Source organism: Danio rerio, chromosome 12 (assembly GCF_052040795.2).
Source record: "Danio rerio strain M-AB ecotype USA chromosome 12, GRCz13ab, whole genome shotgun sequence".
In the NCBI taxonomy this organism is placed as follows: Eukaryota; Metazoa; Chordata; class Actinopteri; order Cypriniformes; family Danionidae; genus Danio; species Danio rerio.
In genome coordinates, this window is record NC_141032.1 from 22,234,274 (window position 1) to 22,259,351 (window position 25,078).

A 25,078-nucleotide genomic window follows, 5' to 3' on the forward strand; every position below is an offset into this window, starting at 1 on the left:
TACATAAGTATGTGATTTGAAGTCATGCCTTAAGACTCCATGATTGAGTGTGAAATCATGGAAGTGGTGGTCTTTATTTCATCCTATGGGACTCCTGCAGAAATCATGTTCATAGATGAGCTAAAGTGTTCCCACTTATTATCATGGTACGAAGCAATGTAAGGCTGAAAGATAACATAGTGAAATGAGAGCGCTAAAGCGATTGCTGACAAGAGACAAGCACGATGTGGCACAAAAGCAGCAAAGCTTTTATTATGCCACAGTCCATCTCTTGTGAGGAGTCGGGAGTCATTTGATCAGTCTGCAGTTATTTAATGCTAAAACAGGTAACAACAATAACATTGAAGCAAAAGGGCAATCCAAAGACAGGTCAGTCAACAGGCAGAATTTGGGGCAGGCAGAGAACATCAAATTCGAGAGAAACAAACTAAGGTCGAAACTCTAAACAAGACTTAGTGTGAAACAAGACTCAGCACTGAATCAGTGTAATTGGTATATATATGTCCATGTAATCCAGTGGTGTCACACGTACAGTCTGTGGGCTGGATCAGGCCCACAAACAGGTTTAATCCGGCCCGCAAGATAATTCTGTAAAGTATAAAAATGAGCTGCAATTTTTCAATAAAAGAAACTGCTGTTCCAATTGTATCCATTGGATGGCGCATTCGCAAACTGTTAATTTTATCCAATCCAGAAGCCTGAATCAGTGTCAGTTTGCCAGCCTTCTCAGAGAGAAAGACCACATCACTGCCCTGCCATACCACACTGAGGTGTTCTCACAAGTAAACATAACAATTTAGTGGCTAATAAAACGTGTCAGTTTAGTGGCTAATAGAAATGTACAATATAAAAGGAGGCAGGGCACCCAACCACACCCCTAAACCCAACCATCATTGGTGGATCAGCAAATCATTCTAAATTGTACAAATGAGACTGTACAAATTTATGTGAATTAGCTGCTAAATCAAAAAGTTACAAATTGTCGTGACATTGTGTTGTCCTCAGGCTCCTGCTTTATGTTTTATATTAATCATATTAAAATAAAGAAAACAATCTGAAATTGTTGTTTTAAGTTATATATACCATGGTTTTACCAGTCCAACCCACTTGGGAATAGATTTTCCCCTGTGAACTAAAATGAGTTTGACACCCCTGATGTAATCACTGATGATGTCCTTCAGCTGTGTGTAGAGGTAAACTGAAACCGGTGTGTGACTGCAAGGCATAATGGGAGTTGTAGTTCTGTTGAATGACAGGGAGTGTTCTCCAGCTTTTTGTGAGGGCTACAATGTTGACGATCACAACAGAAACACAGGCAAGGCTAAACACTGTGAAAATGCTCAGTAATGGCTGTGGTGCTATTTAGGACTATATAACCCTCTCGACCCTCTCTCATGTGCTAAAAGCGTCTAGTGCTTGTCCGGCGGCGTGCAGGAATTACACTCAGTACTAAGCCAAACTGACATGCTATTTCAGAGCGAATATCTAGAGTTGCATGGTAAACAATCTAGAGAGAGACTAGGCTAGCTGTATTTACTTGTGTTTTGTTGTTAAACTAATTAAAATCTACATTATTGATGCTGTAAAAGGTCCCTTATGAAACTGAAAATAGTCTTTTCAATCTTTCACCGGAAGATTTTAGTGGCTGAACAACACTTCTGTTGAGAAATAACCCATAACAACAACATCAGCTTTGCATAAAACTAAAATATTTTTAAAACAGAACATTATCTGCCTAATAGAAATCCTACAGTCATGGTGTCATCCTTTCTCCTGCGTGCAAAGGTAACTCCAATATTGATTCAGGTTTTTAAAAAGTTTTGATTCAGCATGTTTTTGCCGTTCATGTGCACGCGCTCTCTTTCTCTCTCGTGAACACGCAGCACGTCTATGCACAAACAACGGTCGGCGGAGCTGCGTACAAATGGCTGAGCAGTTGTTCAAATCTGCATTTGCTGACAGTTTGAGCTACGTATCAGAATTATGAAGATGTCGGCCCAAATCTATTTAATTGGATGACCATTTTTTTGTTTTTGTTTTATGCCTTACCCAAAATATAAAAATACATTTAAATACATTTATATAATTTACTTTAATAATTACTATGGGAATGTGAAGAGACTTTCAATCAGCACAACAAAAATTGTTTCTGAAGTCAGTCACCTACTGCACCTTTAAGTGACAAAACTTTTGTCTAAGCAAAGTCAGACCTTACTGTCCTAATAAATAATTAAAAATTTAGGCATGATCATATTTTATTTTGCTAAAATAAGTGTAATCTAGAGGCCTTTGCCTTTCATAAAGGTCACTTCAGATGCCAAATGAACTAGAAGTCAAGTTATTATTTGTTGTTCCTCAAACTTGGATACAAGTCTTTTGTCTGGTAGTGTACTTTTCTAATGGCCATGTAGTGAATTCAATTTCAAATGTAGTGCATACTCAAGTAGTAGGCAATTTCAGACACAGCCATTGAATACATTTTATGGTGCTGTTAAAATGCTGCTCACTTTACACTGTAAAAAAGGCAAGGTTCCACACAATTCATTCATGTTGTCCCAACACAAATAGATTAAGTTAACTTAACCTTGAACAATCTTATCTGTATAGAACATAAAAAATCAATTGTCCCAATGAAATCTCAAGAATTGTGCTGTTTCAGCTCATTTTAAATAAGTATTTGAACATTCTTCAAAACATTTGCAATAGTATATGAACATACTAGCCAACATGGATATTTTTGCTGGGTATTGGTCAGGTAATATAATTGACAATTAAAATATATATATATAATTTATTTTTTCATGTCTAAATGTTAAATAGTTTTTTTCTGAGTACTTTACACATCAGGCTTCACAGGGTTAGCAAGGCAGAGCAGGAACCCGGTTTACAGTGCGTGGAACATTTGGACGCATTATTAATGAGTCATTGACACAACTTCGTTTAAGCAGAGCACCTCCTGTCAGCCTTTGAAGAGACTGCTAAAATCTCTGAGCCGCCGTCTTTTCCAGCCTCCATTAATCTCATATGCTGCTTGACATGCCCAGTCACTGCGATGCTCCAGTGTTTGTTTGCTTCCTCTCGCTCTCCACATCCATCGCATCCTTCTGACATGCTGCTGTTTGAGAATAGCTCATATTAAACTTTGAACCAGGCCGAATAAAAGGTTAATACTGCTTTTATTCACTTCTGCCATTAGGGCTTTCTCTCCTCAATTGCTTAGTCAGTCACCTCAAAAAACAAACAAACAAAAAAACCAGATACAGCCACTGGGATGGAATGAATGAATAGACAAGTGGTGTCGTTTCATGTTATTCGAGGTTACTTTGCTCATTATTCGAGGTCTTTGATGATGAACTCACTTGATGAGTTAAGAGCTTCTTGAGAACACTATGTACTTGTTTTTTATATTATTATTATTTTCATCCATCTTTTGGAAATAGCAAATAAGCGAAATAAATAATGAAAGGTTTACAGAAGAATGCACTTTATATGATTAAATGCAACCTTGACAGATGCAGATCTGGACTTCAATATTTTACTGTATACTGAATCTGGCAAGGAATGTATTATAAACTGAAGTGCTATAGAAACAAAAATCACCCTCAGATTTAAAAAGTTAAGAATAGGGTCTGGTTTTATGGTATTTTTTTATTAGGAGAGCAAAACATACAGCGCATGGTAAACACAGAACTGCAAAACATACACCACACAGTAAGGAGAGAACACAAGCAGTAACAAAACAGAAATGGAAATCTGTATAAATATTAATGACTAAATATTATTGATAGAAAAGATTTCACATTTAGGTTACTTGCGGTCCTTCTGAACCCGAACATTTACAGACCATTACATAGAGAAATTTACATTTTATTTATCATTTTTACAGTCACGTCTCAGCTTTGTATTTATGAAGTGTTTAAGTGGATATTTTGTACCTTTTGATCCATTTGCTACACAAACACACAACTGCGCTATCATTTGGCTTATAAAAAAAATATTTTTTATTTTTTTTTTGATTTTTGCTGTGAGGCGATTGGGCTACCCACTGCATTACCGTAACACCCCTTTTCACTTTATTTCAGGTTTCTTGATGCTTTAGTATACATCTCCTCACAAATTGATAATAATATATATATATATATATATATATATATATATATATATATATATATATATATATATATATATATATATATATATATATATATATATATTAACATATTAATATGCATTTTAAAATGTTGTTGTTGTTGTTGTCTGATAATTTTAATTAGTTGCTTTTGTAAAACAACAGCCAATTTTTATTGTTGCCAATTTTTTATATAATATATATATTTTTTCTTTGTGTGTATACCAAACTGACCCCACATTAAAAATGAATGGGAAAAGTGAAAAAAGACAACCAAATCAAGTTTAGTTTTTCGTGTTTTAGAAAATATCAATTAAAAAAAAAAAGGGAAACATTGATCGGGGTCGTCCTAATGTTGAAGTTGAGATCTGGTGACTGTGGAGACCATTTGAGTACAGTGAACTCATTGTCATGGTTAAGAAACCAGTCTGAAATGATTTGCGCTTTATGACATGGTGCTTTATCCTGCTGGAAGTAGCTATCAGAAGATGGGTACACTCATAAAGAGATGGACATGATCAGCAACAATATTCAGATAGGCTGTGGCAATGACACAGTGCTCAATTGGTACTAATGGGCCCAAAGCGTTCCAAGAAAATATCCCCCACACCATTACACCACCACCATCCTAAACGATTGATACAAGGCAGGATGGATCCATGCTTTCATCTTGTTTTACCAAATTCTGACCCTATACTATTCGAATGTCGCAGCAGAAATAGAGACTCATCAGACCAGGCAACATTTTTCCAATCTTCTGTCGTCCAATTTTGGTGGGCCTGTGCAAAGTGTAGCCTCAGTTTTCGGTTATTAAATGATAGGAGTGACACCCGTTGTGGTTTTCTGCTGCTGTAGCCCTTTCGCCTCAAGATTCCACGTGTTGTGCATTCAGAGATGCTCTTTCGCATACCTTGGTTCTAACAAGTGGTTATTTGCGTTATTGTTGCTTTTCTATCAGCTTGAACCAGTCTGGCCAATCTCCTTTGACCTCTGGCATCAGCAAGGCATCCACAGAACTGCCGCTCACTGCATATTTTCTCTTTTTCAGACCATTCTCTGTAAACCCTAGAGATGGTTGTGAGGGAAAATCCCAGTAGATCAGCAGTTTCTGAAATATTCAGACCAGTCCGTCTGGCACCAACAAACATGCCACGTCACCTTTCTTCCCCATTCTGATGCTCGGATTGAACTGCAGCAGATCATCTTGTCCATGTCTACATGCCTAAATATACTTAGTTGCCGCCGTGTGATTGGCTGATAAGAAATTTGCTTTAACGAGCAGTTGGAAAGGTGTACCTAATATCCTATCTTCTGTTTCGGTGATCCTCTTTTTTCTGGTTTAATTTTAAAAAGCAAACAATGCATTTAACAATCATAAATGTGTTCAAAGAAATGCTCAAACAACTGGATTTGGAGGGTATAGACAATTTGTATTTGATCTTTATTAATTTTTGTGTTATTGCTACAGAATATTTCTTGCCAATTATGTTGATATCTACGATTTTTCACTCTATTTTCTTTATAAAACAACCGTGTATAGCTTATGTTCCCTCACAATAGCTCTTTACACTCATTTCCTATTTATCTTGAAGCATGCCCCACTTAAACCGTGATGAACATCCTTTCAGCAGAGCTCTGAGCAGAAGTGCTCTACTGCTCTCTCAAGGCTGCTGTGTAGAAATGCATCTCACAGTGAATCACATCTGAAATCGCAATGTGTTTTGAGTTGTTACTTATTTTTAAGGAGTAGTTTACAAGTATTTATCACAATTGTTCCAATAACATTTTTCTCCCGGAGAGAGTTTAATTTCTTTTAATTGGCTGTAAACCATAAATATTAATTTTTACCTATCTGAATTTTGTATCTATCTGAACTCATTGCCTTAACTGAATTAAGTCATTTTAATTAAAAAAGTGAGTAAACTCATTACTTTTAAAGGGATTTGCTGAATTTACCTTCAAAAAGTGAGTAAACACATTGCCTTAAAATTGTTAAGTAAATAAGTTGTGTGCATATATATATATTTTTTTAAAAAGGCAACTTAACCTTTTTTAGTGGCTACGCACTTACGCATGTTTAATTTTACAGTAAAGTCAACTAGTTGTTTTTGAGGCAACAGGTTTAGTCGCTTTTTTAAAGTAAAGTAACTAATGGCTTTTACAGTGTACTCAGTGTCATTTACTTGAACCATTGCTGGCTGATTTAGTAGTTTTGTCATTGTATTTTTACAGAAATCTCAACATTAAACTTGAAATCATACGTTGTTCAAATGCACTTCATCTTTTACATTTATTTTCCAGTCTGACACAAAGCATCCTGGAAACTTGAAATCTGCAAGATTAGGAAAACTTGTTCAGTTTAAGTTGTCTAATACACTCAAATCGTGAGCACATAACCTGTGTCTATTAAGTTCAATGAACTTTTACTGCTAGCCAAAAAAACTGATTATTGAATTAATTTTACTGTGCAATACACTTGGGTTCCACACAATTCCTTTATTTTATACCAACACAAATTGATTAGGCTAATTTGAATGTTTTTAAAAGTTTAAGTGGATTAAACATAAAATTATTAAGTTGTCAAAACTCAAAAATTGTGTTGATTCAGCCAATTTCAAATTAGTTTGAACAAGCAGAATTTTTTTAGTGCATCTTGTCATGTGATTACTGTTATATGTTAATTATTCTAGCAATTTAATAACTGTTAAAACATGAAGCCATAAGTACATTAATTATCTCTCGTCATACAAATTTGATCTGCATGTTTACAAACACACATTCTTGAAGCACACACTTCACGGTAAACGTAATGCAATTTCTAAAACATGGTATTTTGACTTGCTTCATTTAGAATTATCTTATTCCCAGTTTTTTTTTTTTCTATGGGGGGGTTGGAGGACCAACTTGCATAATAATTCTAAATGTCTGTCTTTGTGTCTATCCATCTCATGGATAGATTTTTCTTTCATTTATTGTTTTCTGCGTGTATTTTTCATTTGTAGCTTATTATTTTAAACTTTATTCATTTGTTACTGCATTTTTTATTTCCATGTTTATTTTGTATTCATTTCTTTTTGCTTTCTTTTGATTTCTGAGCAAAAATATATGAATATGGAAATGAATAAATGCAATAGTAAACAATTGGGGTGACACGGTAGTGCAGTGGTTAGCACTGTCGACTCACCACAAGCAGGTCGCTGGTTCGAGCCCCAGCTAGATCAGTTGCCATTTCTTTGTGGAGTTTGCAAGTTCTCCCCGTGTTTGCGTGGGTTTTTGAGTGTGCTCGGGTTTCCCCCGCACAGTCCAAAGACATGCACTATAGGTGAATTGAATAAAATGATTTAGCCATAGTGTATGTTTGCAACTAGAAGGGCATCCGTTGTAAAACCTATGCTGGATAATTTGGCAGTTCATTTCGCAGTGGCAAACCCTGATGAATAAAAGGACTAAACTAATGGAAAATAATTAAATGAGTAGATAAACAAATGAAAAATAAGCACAAAAATAAATATAAAATAAATTTATTCAAGTTTAAAATAATTAAGTATAAATAAAACGACATGCAGAGTCTGTCTGTCTGTCTGTCTGTCTGTCTGTCTGTCTGTCTGTCTATCTGTCTGTCTGTCTGTCTGTCTGTCTGTCTGTCTATCTATCTATCTATCTATATCTATCTATCTATCTATCTATCTATCTATCTATCTATCTATCTATCTATCTATCTATCTATCTATCTATCTATCTATCTATCTATCTATCTATCTATCTATCTGTCTATCCGTCTATCCGTCCATCCGTGCATGCATGTTTTGTTTGTCTGGTTATCCATATTAGGGAAACTGTAATTGTGGTGGTGCTTTGACCTTTTTATTTTAAACTCCAGTGCAGCAGATGGCGCTAACATGAATCAATGTACAAAACACGTCGACGTCACGTGACACTACAAGGATTTTTTTCTTTTTGCAAACCGGAGACATGTCAAACTTGTGTAACATTAAAATGAAATTAAAGTAACAAACTGTGTCTTTTACCTCGTAATGCATTAGTTCTGTTTGTGTGCTCTAACTGCTAGATATAAGTTAAACAGCAAGTTTATTCCTCGTCTCGTCCTGTTAAAAGCCAATAGATGGTGATGATGAGCTGAATGTATTAAGAAAACTAAACACAATGAAGTATCATTTCAGTAGGTGAGATCTGGATGATTTGGGTCAGTCGTTGGTGAATTGAGGTATAGTTGATTTTTTTTTTTCACACTGTCGGACTTTCTTCCTAATAAAATATCAGAAAAAATATTGCTAATTCAGCATAGTGAAATCATATTAGCAGACAATGAATATCAAAGTACAACAGATCACAGTCAAATAAACAGTGTTAATGTTGTTTTCGAGTCATACATGTGATTTCAGACCGAATATTCAAAGTACCATAGTAAATGATATAGGGAGTATGTCACAAGTAGGCACTGAACGAATGTCCTAACTTTATTTCAGCCGGTGCTGGTGAAGATGGCGAGTGCTCTGCTGGAGTATGAGACGGAGATGTTTCTGAGTGTGTTCAGCACAGACGGGCTGCTGATCACGGCTGAAGGACTCGGCATTGACCGCCTTCTGCTGCACTTCATGAAGGTGTATTCTGAGGAGGGCAGCTTGGTGCTCTTGCTGAACACCAGCACTCCTGAACAGGTGAAACCGACACATTTCATGAGCTACTACAGTAACATAACCAAACAGTTTAATATGTCTTACGTGTGTAGCATTTTGATGTAGTGAAGTTATTGTTTATGCGGCCATATTGGAACTGCAAAGAAGCTAAAAGGCAATTTAAAAAAGCATTGCATTAAAATCAGCATTGCATTTTGTAATACTGATGAGCCTAATTATAAAATAAAATAATTTGCAAACGTTCTAGTTAATATTTTTTTATTATTAAACCTTTATACAGATATGTCGAAAAACTTTGCATGTGGTTTTCATGTTTTTTATCATTTGAAACAGGCAGTAAACGATTAGGTTTTTGTGGCAAATCATATATAATCATATATCTAGTAGGGAGTTTATATTTGATTAAAATTATTAAATTAAAATCATGTAATTTTTACTTCATTGTTATTTATTTTATTTTTATTTTTTTTACAATTATTTTACATTTACTTTTGATATTTTCTGTTGTAACCTCATATAATTATGGTGACTTAGAGAGCTTAATGCACTGGAGTTTAAAAAAACACAAGCAATTACAAAAAAAAAATGAGAACGAAATGTCAGGAAATTGAGAAAAGATCTTCATCCGTTTGACAGCACACATGCTACAAATCCTCAAATCTTTTTTAACCATGTGCTGCATTTTCTCTTAATGCAAGTTAATAAAACGTGCTGCTTTTTCCAACAATACTTTCAAATACAGAACACAAAGTAAATGTTTCAAGAGGACACTACAACATGACAGACCCACTATTTAGGTTACGGTTATTTAGGCTAATACAGTACAAAAGACAGGGGAATTAGGATGTTAAAATAAACAAACAAAAAACTCGCCTTTCAAAGATCACCTAAAACTTCACTAAGCAATGGTCATAACGGCGGCGTCTGTCACTGATTTATTTATTTTTTAAAATGTATTTATTTTTTTATTAATGTGTATGCATTTTGAGGGTTTGCAGCATATTTGCTATCAAACAGATGAAGATCTTTTCTTCATTTTCTGCTGTTTTTTTTGTAATTATGTAAAATTAATTGCATTTTTTGCGGCACGTTAAGCTTTCTTGTCCACTGTATATGAAGTCATATATTTGATGTTTTACCTCCTAATTATGACTTAACTTGACTATATGACTTTTTGTCTTGTAATTTTCACTTTTATCTTATAATTAAGGTTTAGTATGTGTCATTGTTTTGACAATTTTTTTTATAATTTTTTTATGTTTTAAGTCTTTTTAAAAGCATTGTTGAATGTTGAATTACTAATATTAATATTATCACTAAAATAATAATTAGTTTTATTTTTTATTAATAATATTACCATACCTTTTAAACAAAATGTTTACAAATCTATCAAAAAACACTGAAAAGGTCAATGATTGTTTCATATAGCAGAGTATTACATAAAAGGTGTATAATTTAGAGTTGTCACTCTATTAACAAATATCTGTTAAATGATATTCAAAAGCTTAAGTTTTATGATTTATAGCTTCAATACAACAATCACATAAATACAAATTCGATCAACCCTAATGTATCATTTTTGATACTTAAATCAACACATTAGCTGCATGACACAATTGCTCAAAACGTTATGAATTGATCTTTAAAGGGCATCTTTGATGAAAATCAACTTTTGTAAGCTGTCTGGACAGAACTGTGATATAAACCCAATAAGTCTCTCTGTTTTTTTGTTTTTTTTAGTTTATTAATGTTAAAATAGGTTACAAATCCCTGTGATTTTGAGGTTTTACCTACCCACCAAATTAATTGACAGGTGCCATGTCTCCCTAATAACACGTAAACACATGTCCAAAGAACCTTTTTTGCAAAGAAACTGGCATTAAAACATGTTACAAGTTTCTGTGGTCAGTAGATCAGTTGTAATAAAAAGAGTAAAATCACTATGTATTTCTTAACCAGTATAATCAAGTAAATGTGCACGCGTGCGCGTTCCTGTGTGTGTGTACTGGCAACGACATTTGTGTGTGACTCATAGTTTTTAGAAAGGCTTAAATATACTTTACTACAAATACATTAAATAAAATTACTTTGTATTTTTGACTTGCGCTCTTATTTCAGCTTCATCCTATCTGATGTAACACATGAGAAGCAAACACGCATGTCGGTGTGGAGGGCAGCTCATTTGGATTTAAAGCCACAGGCTACAAAAACAGCTACATTGTCCTCAAGACACCAAAATGGGCAGATTATTTATATAATATAAAATGAATTATGATTAATTATATAATAAATAATCAGATGGGTATTTGGAGCTGAACCTTTACAGACACATTCTGGAGGCACCAAAGTCTTATCTTACATCTTGTAAAAGTGGTAAAATAGGTGCCTTTTAAATAATAAAACGATCCCAAGTTGCTTCACTCTATAAAATATATCTAACTTTATAAATGTTACTCTGATACATTTACTTTTCAGTCTCAGTTAAAAAAATAAACAAAAACGCAAGTTTTTGAAGATGGATATTTTTAGAATTATACAAAAGGATGATCAGTCAAACTACAGAATGGATTGCAGTGAATCAGTACGGGTACTGAATGTGTTTGTGCGTGTTTCTGCTGAAGGAGTATTTGACGGAGCGGCTGCGAGCTGAAGGAGTCACTCATCTTCCTCAAACTGTGACCAGTGATGTGCAGAGTGCTGACAGATATAACGTGTACACTAAAGGAGGAGTGCTGTTTGTCACTAGCCGAATCCTAGTGGTGGATTTCCTGACTGACAGAATCCCTGCTCACCTAGTAACAGGTCAGAGAAAAGAAAACATATATTAAAATGCATCTGTATTCATTACAGCTGAGATGAAATGTGAATTGTTGTGTTCTTGAACAGGAATCCTGGTGTACCGGGCACATAATATCATTGAGTCTTGTCAGGAGGCTTTCATTTTGAGACTTTATCGTCAGAAAAACAAAACCGGCTTCATCAAGGCCTTTACAGATAAAGCCACATCCTTCTCTTCAGGATTCTGTAAAGTCGAGCGTGTCATGAGAAACTTGTTTGTGAAGAAACTTTTTCTCTGGCCAAGGTAGGACAACTTCAATCAAGAAAATGTTCACCTTCAAATATTACTAAATATATATAAATGTTTTGTTAACATTTGTTGCTAGATTGTTATCAAAGGTTTCCTAGAAAAAGATTTAAAAATATATATTTTGTTTGCTTTTTGATCTTTTTTTTTTTAAATAACATAAGTCATAAATTTTAATTTTTACCTTATTATTCTGACTTTATTTGACTGTATGTTTTAATGATTGACTTTTTGTCTTTAATTTCTACTTTTATCTCTCAATTAGGATTTAGTATGTCATGATTAGGACTTTATTTGAATGTATTTTTTTATAACTATGACTTAAATATATAAAAGCATATGAATTTTTAATATAATCACGACTTCTTAAAGAGCCCATATTATACATGAAATAGGGTCATATCTTGGTTGTAAGGGTCTCCAACAACAGTTTAATATGCATGCAAGGTCAAAAAACACTTTCATGGTCTTATAATCTGCATTTATTTTTACCTAATTATCCCAGCGACTCCTGTATGAATCGTTCAGGGATTCATTTGTTCCCAAACCCCTCCTTAGCGCGAAGCTAATCTGCGCTGATTGGACCAATGACAGTCTGTTGCGATTGGTCGACTGCCTTCAGTCAGAGAATGAAATGCCAAACAGCTAATCAGCAATATAAAAGTAATCACAGTTCATACACGCTTGATAGTGTAGGCGTGGATTTTAGCTGCCAGTGGGTCAATGTAAATACAGACTATGGACTTGAAAATACAGACGACTGACTATTTTATTGAACAAAAACTCCAAAAACAGTTGAGGAGATCTCCTTCTCACTCTGCTCTTTTCACAGACACACACACACACACACACACACATACGCACTTAACCCTGCTCCGGACGACAACGCGCGCGCGCACACACACACACACACACACACACACACACACACACACAAACACACACACAAACACACACACAAACACACACACCTCCGGACGACAGCGCGCGCACGCACACACAGACACACACACTAACGTTACTCCCCGTCCACGGAGCTCCGTTAACGCAGCACGCGTCGCGTTTTTAACGTGACTTTGCACACGATAAGAGAATATAGCCAGTTAACCTGATACAGTACACGCGGTTACAAGTAACAAATCACAACTAAATACATTTGCAAGCTAGAGTCAACGAGGCAACTTTAATCGCACGTACTTACACTTGAGAAATGGAGGAAGAAACCCATCCTGACGTCTATCAGTAAGTTACTCTTTACTGATCCTTCCTTTAACAAACGCTGATGAAGTATTCTTTGTAGCATGTAGCTTCCAGAAGTTTCCAGTAGTTTCCAACTGCTTGGCTATAATGCTGAGGTTTCATCTTTGGGTAGAGACTCAATATATCCATCTGCAGTGTGACTTCAATCGACCGGCATGTTTGTGTGTGTGTGTTTGTGGGTGTGTGTGTGTGTGTCTCGGTTTCTGCGTCAGAGGGCGGGGCCTCAGGTTTGAAATCTCCCGGGTTTGCGCGTGCACGTGAATAACTTGGTTTCGTTCGTACGTCATGGCGAAACACCTAATGAATCCGTATCAAGGCGACTCGTTTGAAGCACTATGAGTCGACTCTTTTTTAGATGAATCAACCGTTTTTAACACTGTACACTAACAGATTTAAGCCTTAGCTGGATACTCCACTTCACTTAGAGCTGTGTTGCACACTACATGGAGGGGAATTTTCAAAAACCCATAATATGGGCTCTTTAACATTTTAAAAGCATTGTTAAATTTTAAATTATAATGTTAATTTTATCACTAAAGTAATAGGAAGTTGTTTTATTATTTTAGTAGTTGTAACTGTAGTAATTCTATTATATATTTATTTATTATCATATAACATTTGTTGCAAACTTTTTGTCAAAGATTTCTTTACAAAAATGGTTGTAATGCAGCATGAATGTAGGCATATAATGGTGTCAAAATTTTTGTTTATAGAATTACAACTGTCTAAAACAAGCCGACAGCTGTCAAACAAGCTTAAAAAAGCTGATGTGCAGAGGCATTTGTGACTGAAAGGCCACATTTCAGTACATTGTTTGTTTTATTTCAGCTAGAATAAAATCAGTTTTTAATTTTTTAAAATCCATTTTTAAGGTAAAAATTATTAGCTCTTTTAAGATATATTTTTGTCAATAGCTATCAATAGCAGACAATAATTTCCCATTATTTTTGATCATCTAATTATAATACATTTAACTTTTTTTTTTATCAAAATCATTTCAGACCTTGTTTGGCAGCTTATCATATACAGTAAGCATGGCGCGTATATTTATATTTGCAGGTTTAAGTTTACAGACTTTTTATGTATACTGACAACTAAAAAAAAATAAAGAAGTCATGTAATTTTGAGATGGCATTTTCTAGGGCTGGAAAAACAAGTGAACCCACAATGGTTTGAAAAAGTAATGCAAATTTGTTTAATATTTATGTTTGAATATAAATTGTATATAAATATATAAATTGTATAAATTCTACAAGGCTTTTAATTCTATCATTTGTTTTCAGTACTTTTTTTCTTTATTCTATTATTTTTGTGTATAAATTATGCCTAAGGGTAGAGTTAGTTGTCCCAGCCTCTTTACTTCTTTTCTGTCCGTGGCCAATTACATGCTCTTACTTAATATTTAACTAACTATTTTGTAAACATACATTTTATTGGTCACACTTTACAATAAGGTTCATTAGTTAATGTTAATTAATGCATTTACTAACATGAACAAACAATGAACAATACATTTACTACTGTATTTGTTCATGTTAATCAATTTTAGTTAATGAAAATACAGTTGTTCATTGTTAGTTCATGTTAACTCATGGTGCATTAACTAATGTTAACAAGCATGGACTTGAATGTTAATAATGCATTAGTAAATGTTCAATTATGATTAATAAATGCTGTACATGTGTTGTTCATTATTAGTTCATGTTAGTAAATGCATTAACTAATGAACCTTATTATAAAGTGTTACTATTTTATTTTGTATTATAAATGGCATAGATTATGTATTTTAAAAAATGTAACATTGCATGACATTACAAAGACATTGCATGAAACATTGCATCATGAATTTTACCCGAAAGTTTTGTAAAAGTCATGGAATAGTACACATTTTTGTAGGAAAAATGTGTACAAACCCTGAGTGACAGTTAACGAAATTCGAATATATTGTTCTACATATTGTTATTTTTTGATTAAATGTTGCTGATCATATTTCACTATTTGTGCACCCCCTATTGTAAATCAAGTTGTAAATGTGTTTTTAAATGCTAGATTCCAAGCATCAGTGAACGCAACGCTGGATAAACACAAGCCAGATGTGGTGGAGCTGCACGTGACTCTGACTCCAGCAATGAGAGCCATTCAGAGCTCCATTCTGGACATCATGAATGCCTGCCTGAAAGAGCTGAAGCGCTACAACCCCACACTGGAAGCAGAAGACCTTTCTTTGGAGAACAGCCTGGGCACTGCCTTTGAGAAAGTGAGAAATCCTTTTATTCACAATGCTATGGATAATACTGCATGTGGAATAATTCACAATATCACTAAACTATACATATAAATATGTATATATGTACAGTATGTATGTATGTATGTGTGTTTATATTTTCCTCCCTTGTTTAATTTTAGTATATTCAGATGTTGATAACGTTACTTCAATTATGACCATTAATGATGTTTTAGCAGTAAGGGTTATAAATACACATTATAAATACAGTAAATAAATGGACATCCATTTAGAAAGTGAGAAGTCATGTAAATTATATTTCTGTTCATAATATAATACAGAGTGGAAAATTGGTAACACTTTACAATGAGGTTGTATTAGCTAATGTTAGTTAATGCCTTTACTTACAAATATGCAATGAACAATACATTTAATACAGCATTTGTTGATGTTAGTTAACGTTCCTTAATGAAGATAGTTGATTGTTAATGTTAATTCTTGGTGCATTAATGTTAACAAGCATGAATGTATGCATTAGTTAATGTTGAATTATGATTAATTAATGCTGTACAAGTATTGTTCATATATAGTTCATGTTAGTAAATCAACTAATGAACCTTATTGTAAAGTGTGACCAAAAATTATATTTATTTTTCCTTTTTTTTTATAAAAAAATAATCAATAATGCAATTCGATCTTATTTTTACAGTAATTCCTGTTGTTGGTTTTGTTTGTTAATTCATTTTATAGTTAGATCAGGTCAGGTTGTGTTTAAAAGAAAAAAATAGAATAGAACAATTATATCTAAATAAAATTAATTAATTTCCTTAAATTGACAAATAAAATAATTGCATGAAGGAAAAAATACTTGATTTAATTGGGATTTTTTTTTATATTTGATGATTGTGAAATACTATAAAATTTCATACTAATAATTATTCTATCCTTAGACAATTCGTCATTACCTTGACCCACTGTGGCATCAGCTGGGGTCCAGGACCAAATCTCTTGTTCAGGACCTGAAGATTTTAAGAACCCTTCTTCTCTACCTCACTCAGTACGACTGTGTCACCTTCCTCAATCTGCTGGAGTCTTTGAGAACCAGCCAGAAAAGTTTTGGTAGTAATTCAGGTACAGTCCGCTCGTCTGCTGCTTTAGTTGAGATAATTTTACAGCAAAAATGTCACCCGATTTATTTCTTTATTTTCAAATCAGGTTGGTTGTTCCTGGACTCAAGCATGTCTATGTTTGTAAATGCTCGCAGTCGTGTGTATCGCATTCAGGAGTCTAGGGAAAAACTGAAAGTTGGAGAGATTGAGCAGAAACAAAACCTAGGTACAATATGTTTCATGTTTTTCTCTGTTTACAAATGTGTTTTAAGTTTTAAACGTGTACATGGTATTTTCTTCATATTTATTTGTGTATAAAACTAGCGCCTCCGAAAAGAGAGCTTGTGCTTGAGAAGAATCCAAAGTGGGAAGCACTTACAGAAGTCCTACAGGAGATTGAGAAAGAAAACAGCAAATCTGAGCACGAACCAGGTAAAAATGTATTAAAAATGAAAATTCACTGTTTATTTACTCATCCTCAGATCATCCAAGGTTTTTTTCTTCTGAAAGAGATTTTTAGCCGATGCTGTGGTGCTGTTAAAGTGCCGTTAGCCATTGACTTTCATTTTATGAATCACCAAGACAACAGTTTCAAGTAAAAATCTTCTCCATTGTTGTACTGAAGTAAGATTACTTTTAATGAGTAAATAAACAGTATATTGTGTTCGTAATTACTCACTCTTATGTCAATCCAAATCCCAGAGACCTTCATTCATCTTCAGAAGACAAATTAAAATATTTTGTATGTAAACAGAGAGCTCCCGTATCCTCCATAGATGGCAACGGTCCTGACTTGTTCAAAGTCCAGAAAAATTCTTCTTAAAAACATCCATCTGTTTTCAGTGGTTCAATCAGAATATTATGAAACTAAAAGAATACTTTTGTGCACGCTTAAAACATAAATAACTTTATTAAACAGTTTCTTCTTCTTAATGTCAGCATGGGGTGTTATGGGGTGTATAGGGCTGGGTATCATTCAAAAATCTTTGATACTGAGTATCAAAATACTTTGAATCCGATAACGGTTTTCGATGGATACCTTTTTTCGATACCAATTTTACAAAATTAGTTTTACAAAGATTACATAATACTCTTTTCCCTATTCATAATACTCTTTTCTTCCTATTTTGTAGTGTTTATTTTACTCTTAAAACAATAAGCAAACAAAATGTAGCCAAAACAATTAATCAGTCCAAAAACTTCAAACAGATTTCAGTTAAAAATAAACAATTTATTGTCAGACTGACAGACAAGGCAAGCCTGATAACTTAATATCAGACAAACAGACAGACAAGCCTGATATCAGAGAGGCCTTTTGGTTAATAAAGTAAAGAGTTTTTCCAGTTCATTCAGATTTTTTAAATTAAAAAATGTTCTTTGAAAAGAGACATGGCTTCTTCATCAGAACTTATTTTGTAATGTAATGTAATGTAATGTGTATTTATATAGCGCATTTATTGTGTATGGCCATACACCCAAAGCGCTTCACAATCATGAGGGGGGTCTCTCCACACCACCACCAGTGTGCAGCATCCACTTGGCTGCCACAGGACAACGGCGCCAGTGCACCACACACCAGCTATTGGTGGAGTGGAGAGACAGTGATAGAGCCAATTTGGTGGAAGGGGATGATTGGGAGGCCATGATCGTAAAAGCTGATAGAGGGACTTTGGCCAGGACACCGGGGTTACACCCCTGCTCTTTCACGAGAAGTGCCATGGGATTTTTAATGACCACAGAGAGTCAGGACCTCGGTTTAACGTCTCATCCGAAAGACGGCGCCCACTGACAGTGTAGTGTCCCCTTCACTTTTACTGGGGCATTAGGGCTCACACAGACCACAGGTTGAGCGCCCCCTGCTGGCCTCACTAACACCACTTCCAACAGCAACCTAGTGTTCCCTAGTGGTCTCACATCCAGGTACTGACCAGGCTCAGCCCTGCTTAGCTTCAGTGAGTAACCGGTCTTGCGCTGCAGGGTGACATGGCTGTGGTTTTAAGCTAATGTCATTAGTGACTTGTTGATCATTAAGTAACAGGTGTTCAAACTGCGGAATTCATGAAAAGAGGACAAAACCAAAGATATTAGAGGTTACTAATAACCCCAGACTTATACCTGTTTACACCAGTTATAATGATCTCTATGTGGTTTGGCTTTCAATAGAGTACAAAGAGTGCTAAATCAGATAAATGCTTTTCGTGAACTAGCTACTTTATGCATTCAGTAATGTAAATAAAAACAGATAATTGTTTCGTAACACAATTATAAGTTCAGGTTGTATTGGTTCATGTTAGTTAATGTATTTATTTACATGAATGAACAATGAACAAAGTTGTTTCACCTAAAATATTTCAACTAAAATATCTGCATTTGTATTTGGATCGACTTAAGTGTGAGTAGTTTTTAACGTCATTTTTATTTTTTAGGGTTTTCGTGGGGTCATAAAATGTCTTAAATCTCAAAATCAAAACTATTTTTATTATAGTTTTTAAACTTTTAAAACATTTGTTAATTTTTTTTAAAGGTTTGTGTTGGGGAAAAAGTATTTTGCTAAGAAATATCTAAAATATTAAAATTTTGTATTATTAATTGATTTTTGTATTATTAAATTAATTAAATTATAATAATGTTTTTGAAGGGGAAAATAAAAATCTTTTCCAATTAGGCCATTTTTAAAAATTCCTAGCATGGTCTTAAAAGTGGCTTTAAAAAGTCTTAAAGTTAACTTGGTGAAACCTGCAGAAGCCCTGTTTTTGGTTAAACTAATCTTTATAGTTTGTTGTCTGTACACAAAGGCCGAGTGTTGATATGCGCCAGTGATGACAGAACCTGTGCTCAGCTGAAGGAATACATCCAAAAAGGGCCAGAACACCTACTGAACCGCCTTTATTCACGCACTATTGGAAAAGAAGATCCTCAGCCTGATTTACTGAAGCTTGACAAAGGCTGGCAAAAGAAAGACTCTGCTAGGAGCAAAGGAAAAAACAGCCGTCAGAAAAGAACCAAAGCCAACTCAAAGAAACCGGCAAAGATGGAGAAACTGTCAAGAGTCTCTCAGGACGATAGTGCTGATAAGGACCTTAATGAGAACAGTGAAGATGAAGGAGGGTTGATTGAAGAGGAGGAAGAAGAGGAGATTGTTCTGGATCTATCATCTGATGATTATTATGGTATTCTGAAAGAGCCGCTGACTGTCATTCACCCACTGAAGGGATGCAGTGACCCCTACAGTCTGACCCGCGTGCTGCATGAGGTTGACCCCATGTTTGTCGTCTTGTACGATGCTGAACTCAGTTTTGTGCGGCAGCTGGAGATTTATAAAGCATGCAGGCCTGGAAAACCACTCCGGTGTGTATTTCGGCTTTGTTACTTGTTGTTTAGCAAAATAATAATATCTTTGAAACAATGTTGTTGAAAGAAGACATTAGGGCTTATAAATGCTAATTTCTTATCAAAAAGTAAATATTTTCACAATTTAACAGCAAAGTTAAAATAGTTTAAAATTAGTACAATTCAGAACAATTAATTGCAGAATTAATTACATAGATGCATGTGTAACAAGATGATTTACAAATTTTTATATACAATTTTGATATAAAGGTAAATATTTGCACAGTAAATTTATTTATTTACACATTTTACAAATGCAAAATTTTGTTTTGGATGTGATTCACTTATAATTGTAGATCAGTCTTTTGAGTAAAATGTGCAGTTTTGTTTTAGAAACTACTTGTAATGTCAAATCCTAAAATCTTCAGAATTTCAAATGAAAATATTTGCAATTAAAGCCTTTACACCATCATGTATTTTTTTATGATCCTTTGAAAAATCTTTGAAAAGTTTTTTTTTTTTTTTTGTGGAATACAAGTATTAATTTCTTACAAAAAGTGTATTGATTTAGAAATTCACATAAGTATTAACTTATTTATATAAATAAAAACTAAAAAACAATATCCACCACTTATAGAAATACTGTTTTTTTGTTGTTGTTGAGTTTCTCACGTTCTTTTCTGCTTTAGTGTGTATTTTCTCATATATGGAGGTTCAACAGAAGAACAGAGATATCTTACAGCATTAAACAAAGAAAAGCAAGCGTTTGAGCACCTCATAAGGTTTGTCAAATATATCTCATTTAGCTGAGAAATTCAGTGGAATGTTCAGTGGTGTTCATCTTATTAAAAGCTGTTGTTTTTCCTCTTTTAAATAGGGAAAAGGCCAGCATGGTTGTGCCAGAAGAAAGAGAAGGTAGAGAAGACACCAATCTAGATCTTGTCCGCAGTCAGGAACCTGCTAGTGCCACAAACACCCGCAAAGCAGGTGAACCTCAGCAAATCAGCCTAAATATTAACACAAAGGTTTTTTTTACGAGTGATGGAATTTCGGATCATAGATTTTTAAACCGTCTATTAAAGACATTGAAAGGGAATTTTATATTTCTGTTGTCCAAGTTATTGGGATATCTGCGATTTTGTTTGTTATTTTAAATTTTGCTTTCCATTTATCAAATATTTTTTTCCTTGCATTTCCCTGTGCAGATGAGCTCTACCTATATCCAACTAGAATGTCATTTATTATAAAGCAATGCAGATGGCGCAGCAGGAATTTGAAAAGTATTTTGACTGATGAAAATCTACAGTTAAAATCAGAATTATTAAGCCCCATTTGATTTTTTTTTCTTTTTAAAATATTTCCTTAATGATGTTTAACAGATCAAGGAAATTTTCTAAATATATCTGATAATATTTTTTCTTCTATAGAAAGTCTTTTTTGATTTATTTCAGCTAGAATAAATGCAGTTTTACATTTTTTAAAACCCATTAGAAGTATTTTAGAAGTAGAAATTTTTAGTCCCTTTAACCTATATATTTTTTCTACTGAACAACTATCATTATACAATAACTTGCCTATTTACCCTAGTTAAGCTTTTAAATGGCACTTTAAGCTGTATAGATGTGTCTTGATAAATATCTAGTCAAATATTATTTACTGTCATCATGGTAAAGTTAAAATAAATTAAGTATTAGAAATGAGTTATTTAAACTATTGTTTACAAATGTAGTAGTAGTAGTAAAACTTTATTGTCCTTGACAGGAGATTTGTTTTGGGCATCGCCATATTTGCTGAAAAACATCTTCTCTCTGCTAAACAGAAATCAGGGAAAAAAATAAACAGGGGGGCTAATAATTCTGACTTCAACTGTATATGCAGCAATTAAATAAAATGCAAGCACCTCTGCATTTTTGGATTCTGTTTTTGTTTTCATTGCGTTTAAGTGCAGAATCACAAAGTTCTGGGGCAACACGAGCTGCTAGTTTTTTTATTCATTATAGGTCATTGAATTTACGCTTGAAAGTCAGGGAAATGTCAAGGAATTTTACATTTTACTTAGATTGGAATCCTAAACATAATTTTTGTCAGCTCAGTTACATTACAATTACAAAGGCTTTGAAAACAAGCCAACTATTTGTGATTAATGCTGACTGTTTTCGTCTTTGTTCAATCAGGGTTATGTTCGACAAAAAACACATTCTGTGCTTCCTTGTTAATTATAATCTTAACTCCTCATTGGAGATCCTGCGGCGTGATTATTGCGGATTCGCACATTGCGATATAAAAGATGAAACAATATCTATGTTGTATATAGAACAATAGTCCAGGAAGAATGTTGTTTAGTTTCACTGTGCATAAACTGTATATGCTTGGAATGACAATGACAGCCTGCTTGGCTTGGCTTTGACTTTGAATTGACTTAACTTAAGCTAATTCTCAATTCACACTGGGCGTCTGTATTAAATAAGTAACTAGAAATTAGCATGTAATAGTGCGCCGCTTGAACCAAAAATGCTGAAAATGCTTGAAATGACAATAAAAGCCTGCTTTGCTTGAACTAATTCTCCTTTCACACAGGGTGTCAACCTTAAAAAAGTAATTAGATTTTTGTAGTAGTGTGCGGCTTGAACCCAAAATGCAAGGGCTGATTTTTTTCTGTTCTTACTTCTCACTTTTTGACCTTATAGCTGTTTGTATCACACTTTTAAACTGTTTTGACTTCAATTAGGGGGACTTGAAGAGGTTAAAGAGCCTCATCGGATCATCGTCGACATGAGAGAGTTTCGCAGTGAACTTCCTTCGCTTCTGCATCGACGTGGTCTGGACATCGAGCCCGTCACCTTAGAGGTCGGCGACTACATACTGACGTCTGACATCTGCGTAGAGCGCAAAAGCGTCAGCGACCTCATTGGCTCCTTACAGAGCGGACGCCTTTACACACAGTGCCTCTCCATGACTCGATTCTACCGCCGTCCTGTGTTGCTCATCGAGTTTGACCCCGCTAAACCATTCTCCCTGGTGGCCCGCAGTGACTTTCGGCAGGAGATCTCAGCCAACGATGTCACCTCCAAACTGACCCTTCTCACCCTCCATTTCCCCCGCCTTAGGCTCCTCTGGTGCCCTTCGCCGTATGTGACGGCAGAGCTGTTTCAGGAGCTCAAGCATGGCCGTACCGAGCCGGACGCCAGCACAGCTCAGGCAGTTACAGCGGAGTCAGAGACTGTGACCGAATCTGCAGATCTGTACAATCCTGGACCTTACGACTTCCTGCTGCGTATGCCTGGAGTCAATGTGAAGAACTTCAAGAGTCTGATAAAACATGTTTCCTGCCTCGCTGATCTTGTGACATTTAGCCAGGAGACACTCAGTGAGATTTTGGGCAGCAGCAGCAATGCCAGGATGCTTTATGAATTCATACACAATCCTATGGATGTGCGGCCAATTCAGAAGAATAAGTAGATATCGTAAGGAGAAATAAAAAGTGTTTTTATTGTGATATTGTGGGCCAATCGTGGAAATTGTACCTTGATAAAAGGGTTTATTTTCATATTTATTGTAAAATTAAGATGCAGTGAATGAATTAATGTATTTCTGAATATTTAAATGCCTTGTATTTTTTACATGTTGTGTTAGAATTCGTATGTTTGGTGTGACTTTGCATGTAGTTATAGATGTTCATTGTAGATAACTTGACTAACTGTACTGTAGAGTCATTGGCTTAGAAGGTGAGCTTCATATCACCACTCTTTTAGAAAAATGTTGCAATTTTTATCGTGATTGAAATAAACTTTCTGTAATGAATTCTTTGTTTAATATGTCTATTAGTCTTTGTAAATGTGTTTAATGGGGTAAATCTGGGGCCGCAATAGGTTTCATAAACATGTTTAGAGAAAAAAAAAACATGTATACAATATAAAAAATAAATCCATAAAATTTACAGTAAAAAAAGGCAGCTGTAGTTAACAGTATTTCACCTTTGAAAATACGGTACAAACTGTAAAAGTAATCTCTCATTTTTACAGTAAAATACAGCATTTCATTAATTTATAGAGGCATTTTGTCTGTATTTTGAATTACCAACATCTACACATCTTTTGTTACACACACAGATAGACAGTTAACACATCCATATGCAGGTGGTGATGTGAACGTTACATAATGAACTAATGCTCATCACAAACAACTTTTCTCTCTAGCAGAAAAGTGTATTAGTTTATAGAAGGTGCTCAGTGTCAATCACACAGCTACTAAACATCAGAATGGTAACACGCATAAAATTAAAGTCATGAAATAAACATTGTTTATCAAGGGTAGGTGTAACATAAATTTTTAATGCGCATAACTGATGGAGAAACAACTATGAGGCAGTGGCGCAGTAGGTAGTGCTGTCGCCTCACAGCAAGAAGGTCGTTGGGTCGAACCTCTGCTCAGTTGGCGTTTCTGTGTGGAGTTTGCATGTTCTCCCTGCCTTTGCGTGGGTTTCTAATATATATGTATATATATTAGGGTTGCACGGTTTACTGGTGCTATGGTAGTATCAAGATACTATGACTCCAAAAAACTGGCAGTGCCACTGTTTGTAAACGGAAGTATCATCATTAATGGTTTATCTACTATGGATAATGTTGCAATGTTGTGAAAAAGTCCCTAAAAGTTTCACACGTTTGTGCAACAATAAACCATTTTATGTGAATAGTCTGTGGATGCCTTTAAGGTTGCAAAACTGTGTAGAACTCTTTTATGGTAGCCTATTGCACGTTTTCTGATTCCTCAGTTTGAACACACATCTGAATCAGTTTATTTCTGTTCCTGTTAATATTATTTAATAGCTACAACAACTGCAACAATCGTTTAAAAAGAACGACTCGCAAAGTGAAGTTTTGAATTGCTTTGGATTGTTTCTTCATAAGACTGATAAAAATAGATGAAAACCCCAAAATAGCAACAGAAAACATTGAAACTAGTTTTGACCACTTGCATCATATAGCCTAATTTGTTAACAAAACACTCTTTTGTAACAAGTTTTATTCGATATAATCTGAAAACATTATTTGAATGTACTTTTTGTTGGCCAGTTGTCTACAAAATAAACAAAAAGAATGAATAAAATTTGGTTGAAGTGGGGTGCAAATAATACTTTTTGGCCTTAGGGAATATATGAATTAAACTCAAGTAGGCCTATTATAACATAAAATATTCTGACATATTTCTTTATAATTTAAGTTATGAATTACAGTATAGCAATACTACTTAGTATCATGATACTTCAGCTGGTATTGTATC

General features: G+C 34.5%; 1 protein-coding gene across 3 annotated transcripts; it reads left to right on the plus strand.

Moving 5' to 3' along the window:
* Positions 1-8,075: 8,075 nt before the first annotated feature.
* Positions 8,076-23,596, plus strand: ercc4 (excision repair cross-complementation group 4). 3 transcript variants are annotated; one of them, XM_087274693.1, is made up of 13 exons: positions 8,076-8,212; positions 8,311-8,354; positions 8,617-8,808; positions 11,409-11,589; positions 11,674-11,869; positions 15,182-15,389; positions 16,307-16,487; positions 16,572-16,691; positions 16,790-16,897; positions 19,261-19,813; positions 20,485-20,577; positions 20,673-20,782; positions 22,524-23,596. In XM_087274693.1, the coding sequence occupies exons 3-13, from the start codon at positions 8,632-8,634 to the stop codon at positions 23,252-23,254; spliced, it is 2,658 nt and encodes an 885-aa protein (XP_087130819.1). In that variant the 5' UTR covers positions 8,076-8,212; positions 8,311-8,354; positions 8,617-8,631; the 3' UTR covers positions 23,255-23,596.
* The last annotated feature ends 1,482 nt before the right edge of the window (positions 23,597-25,078 follow it).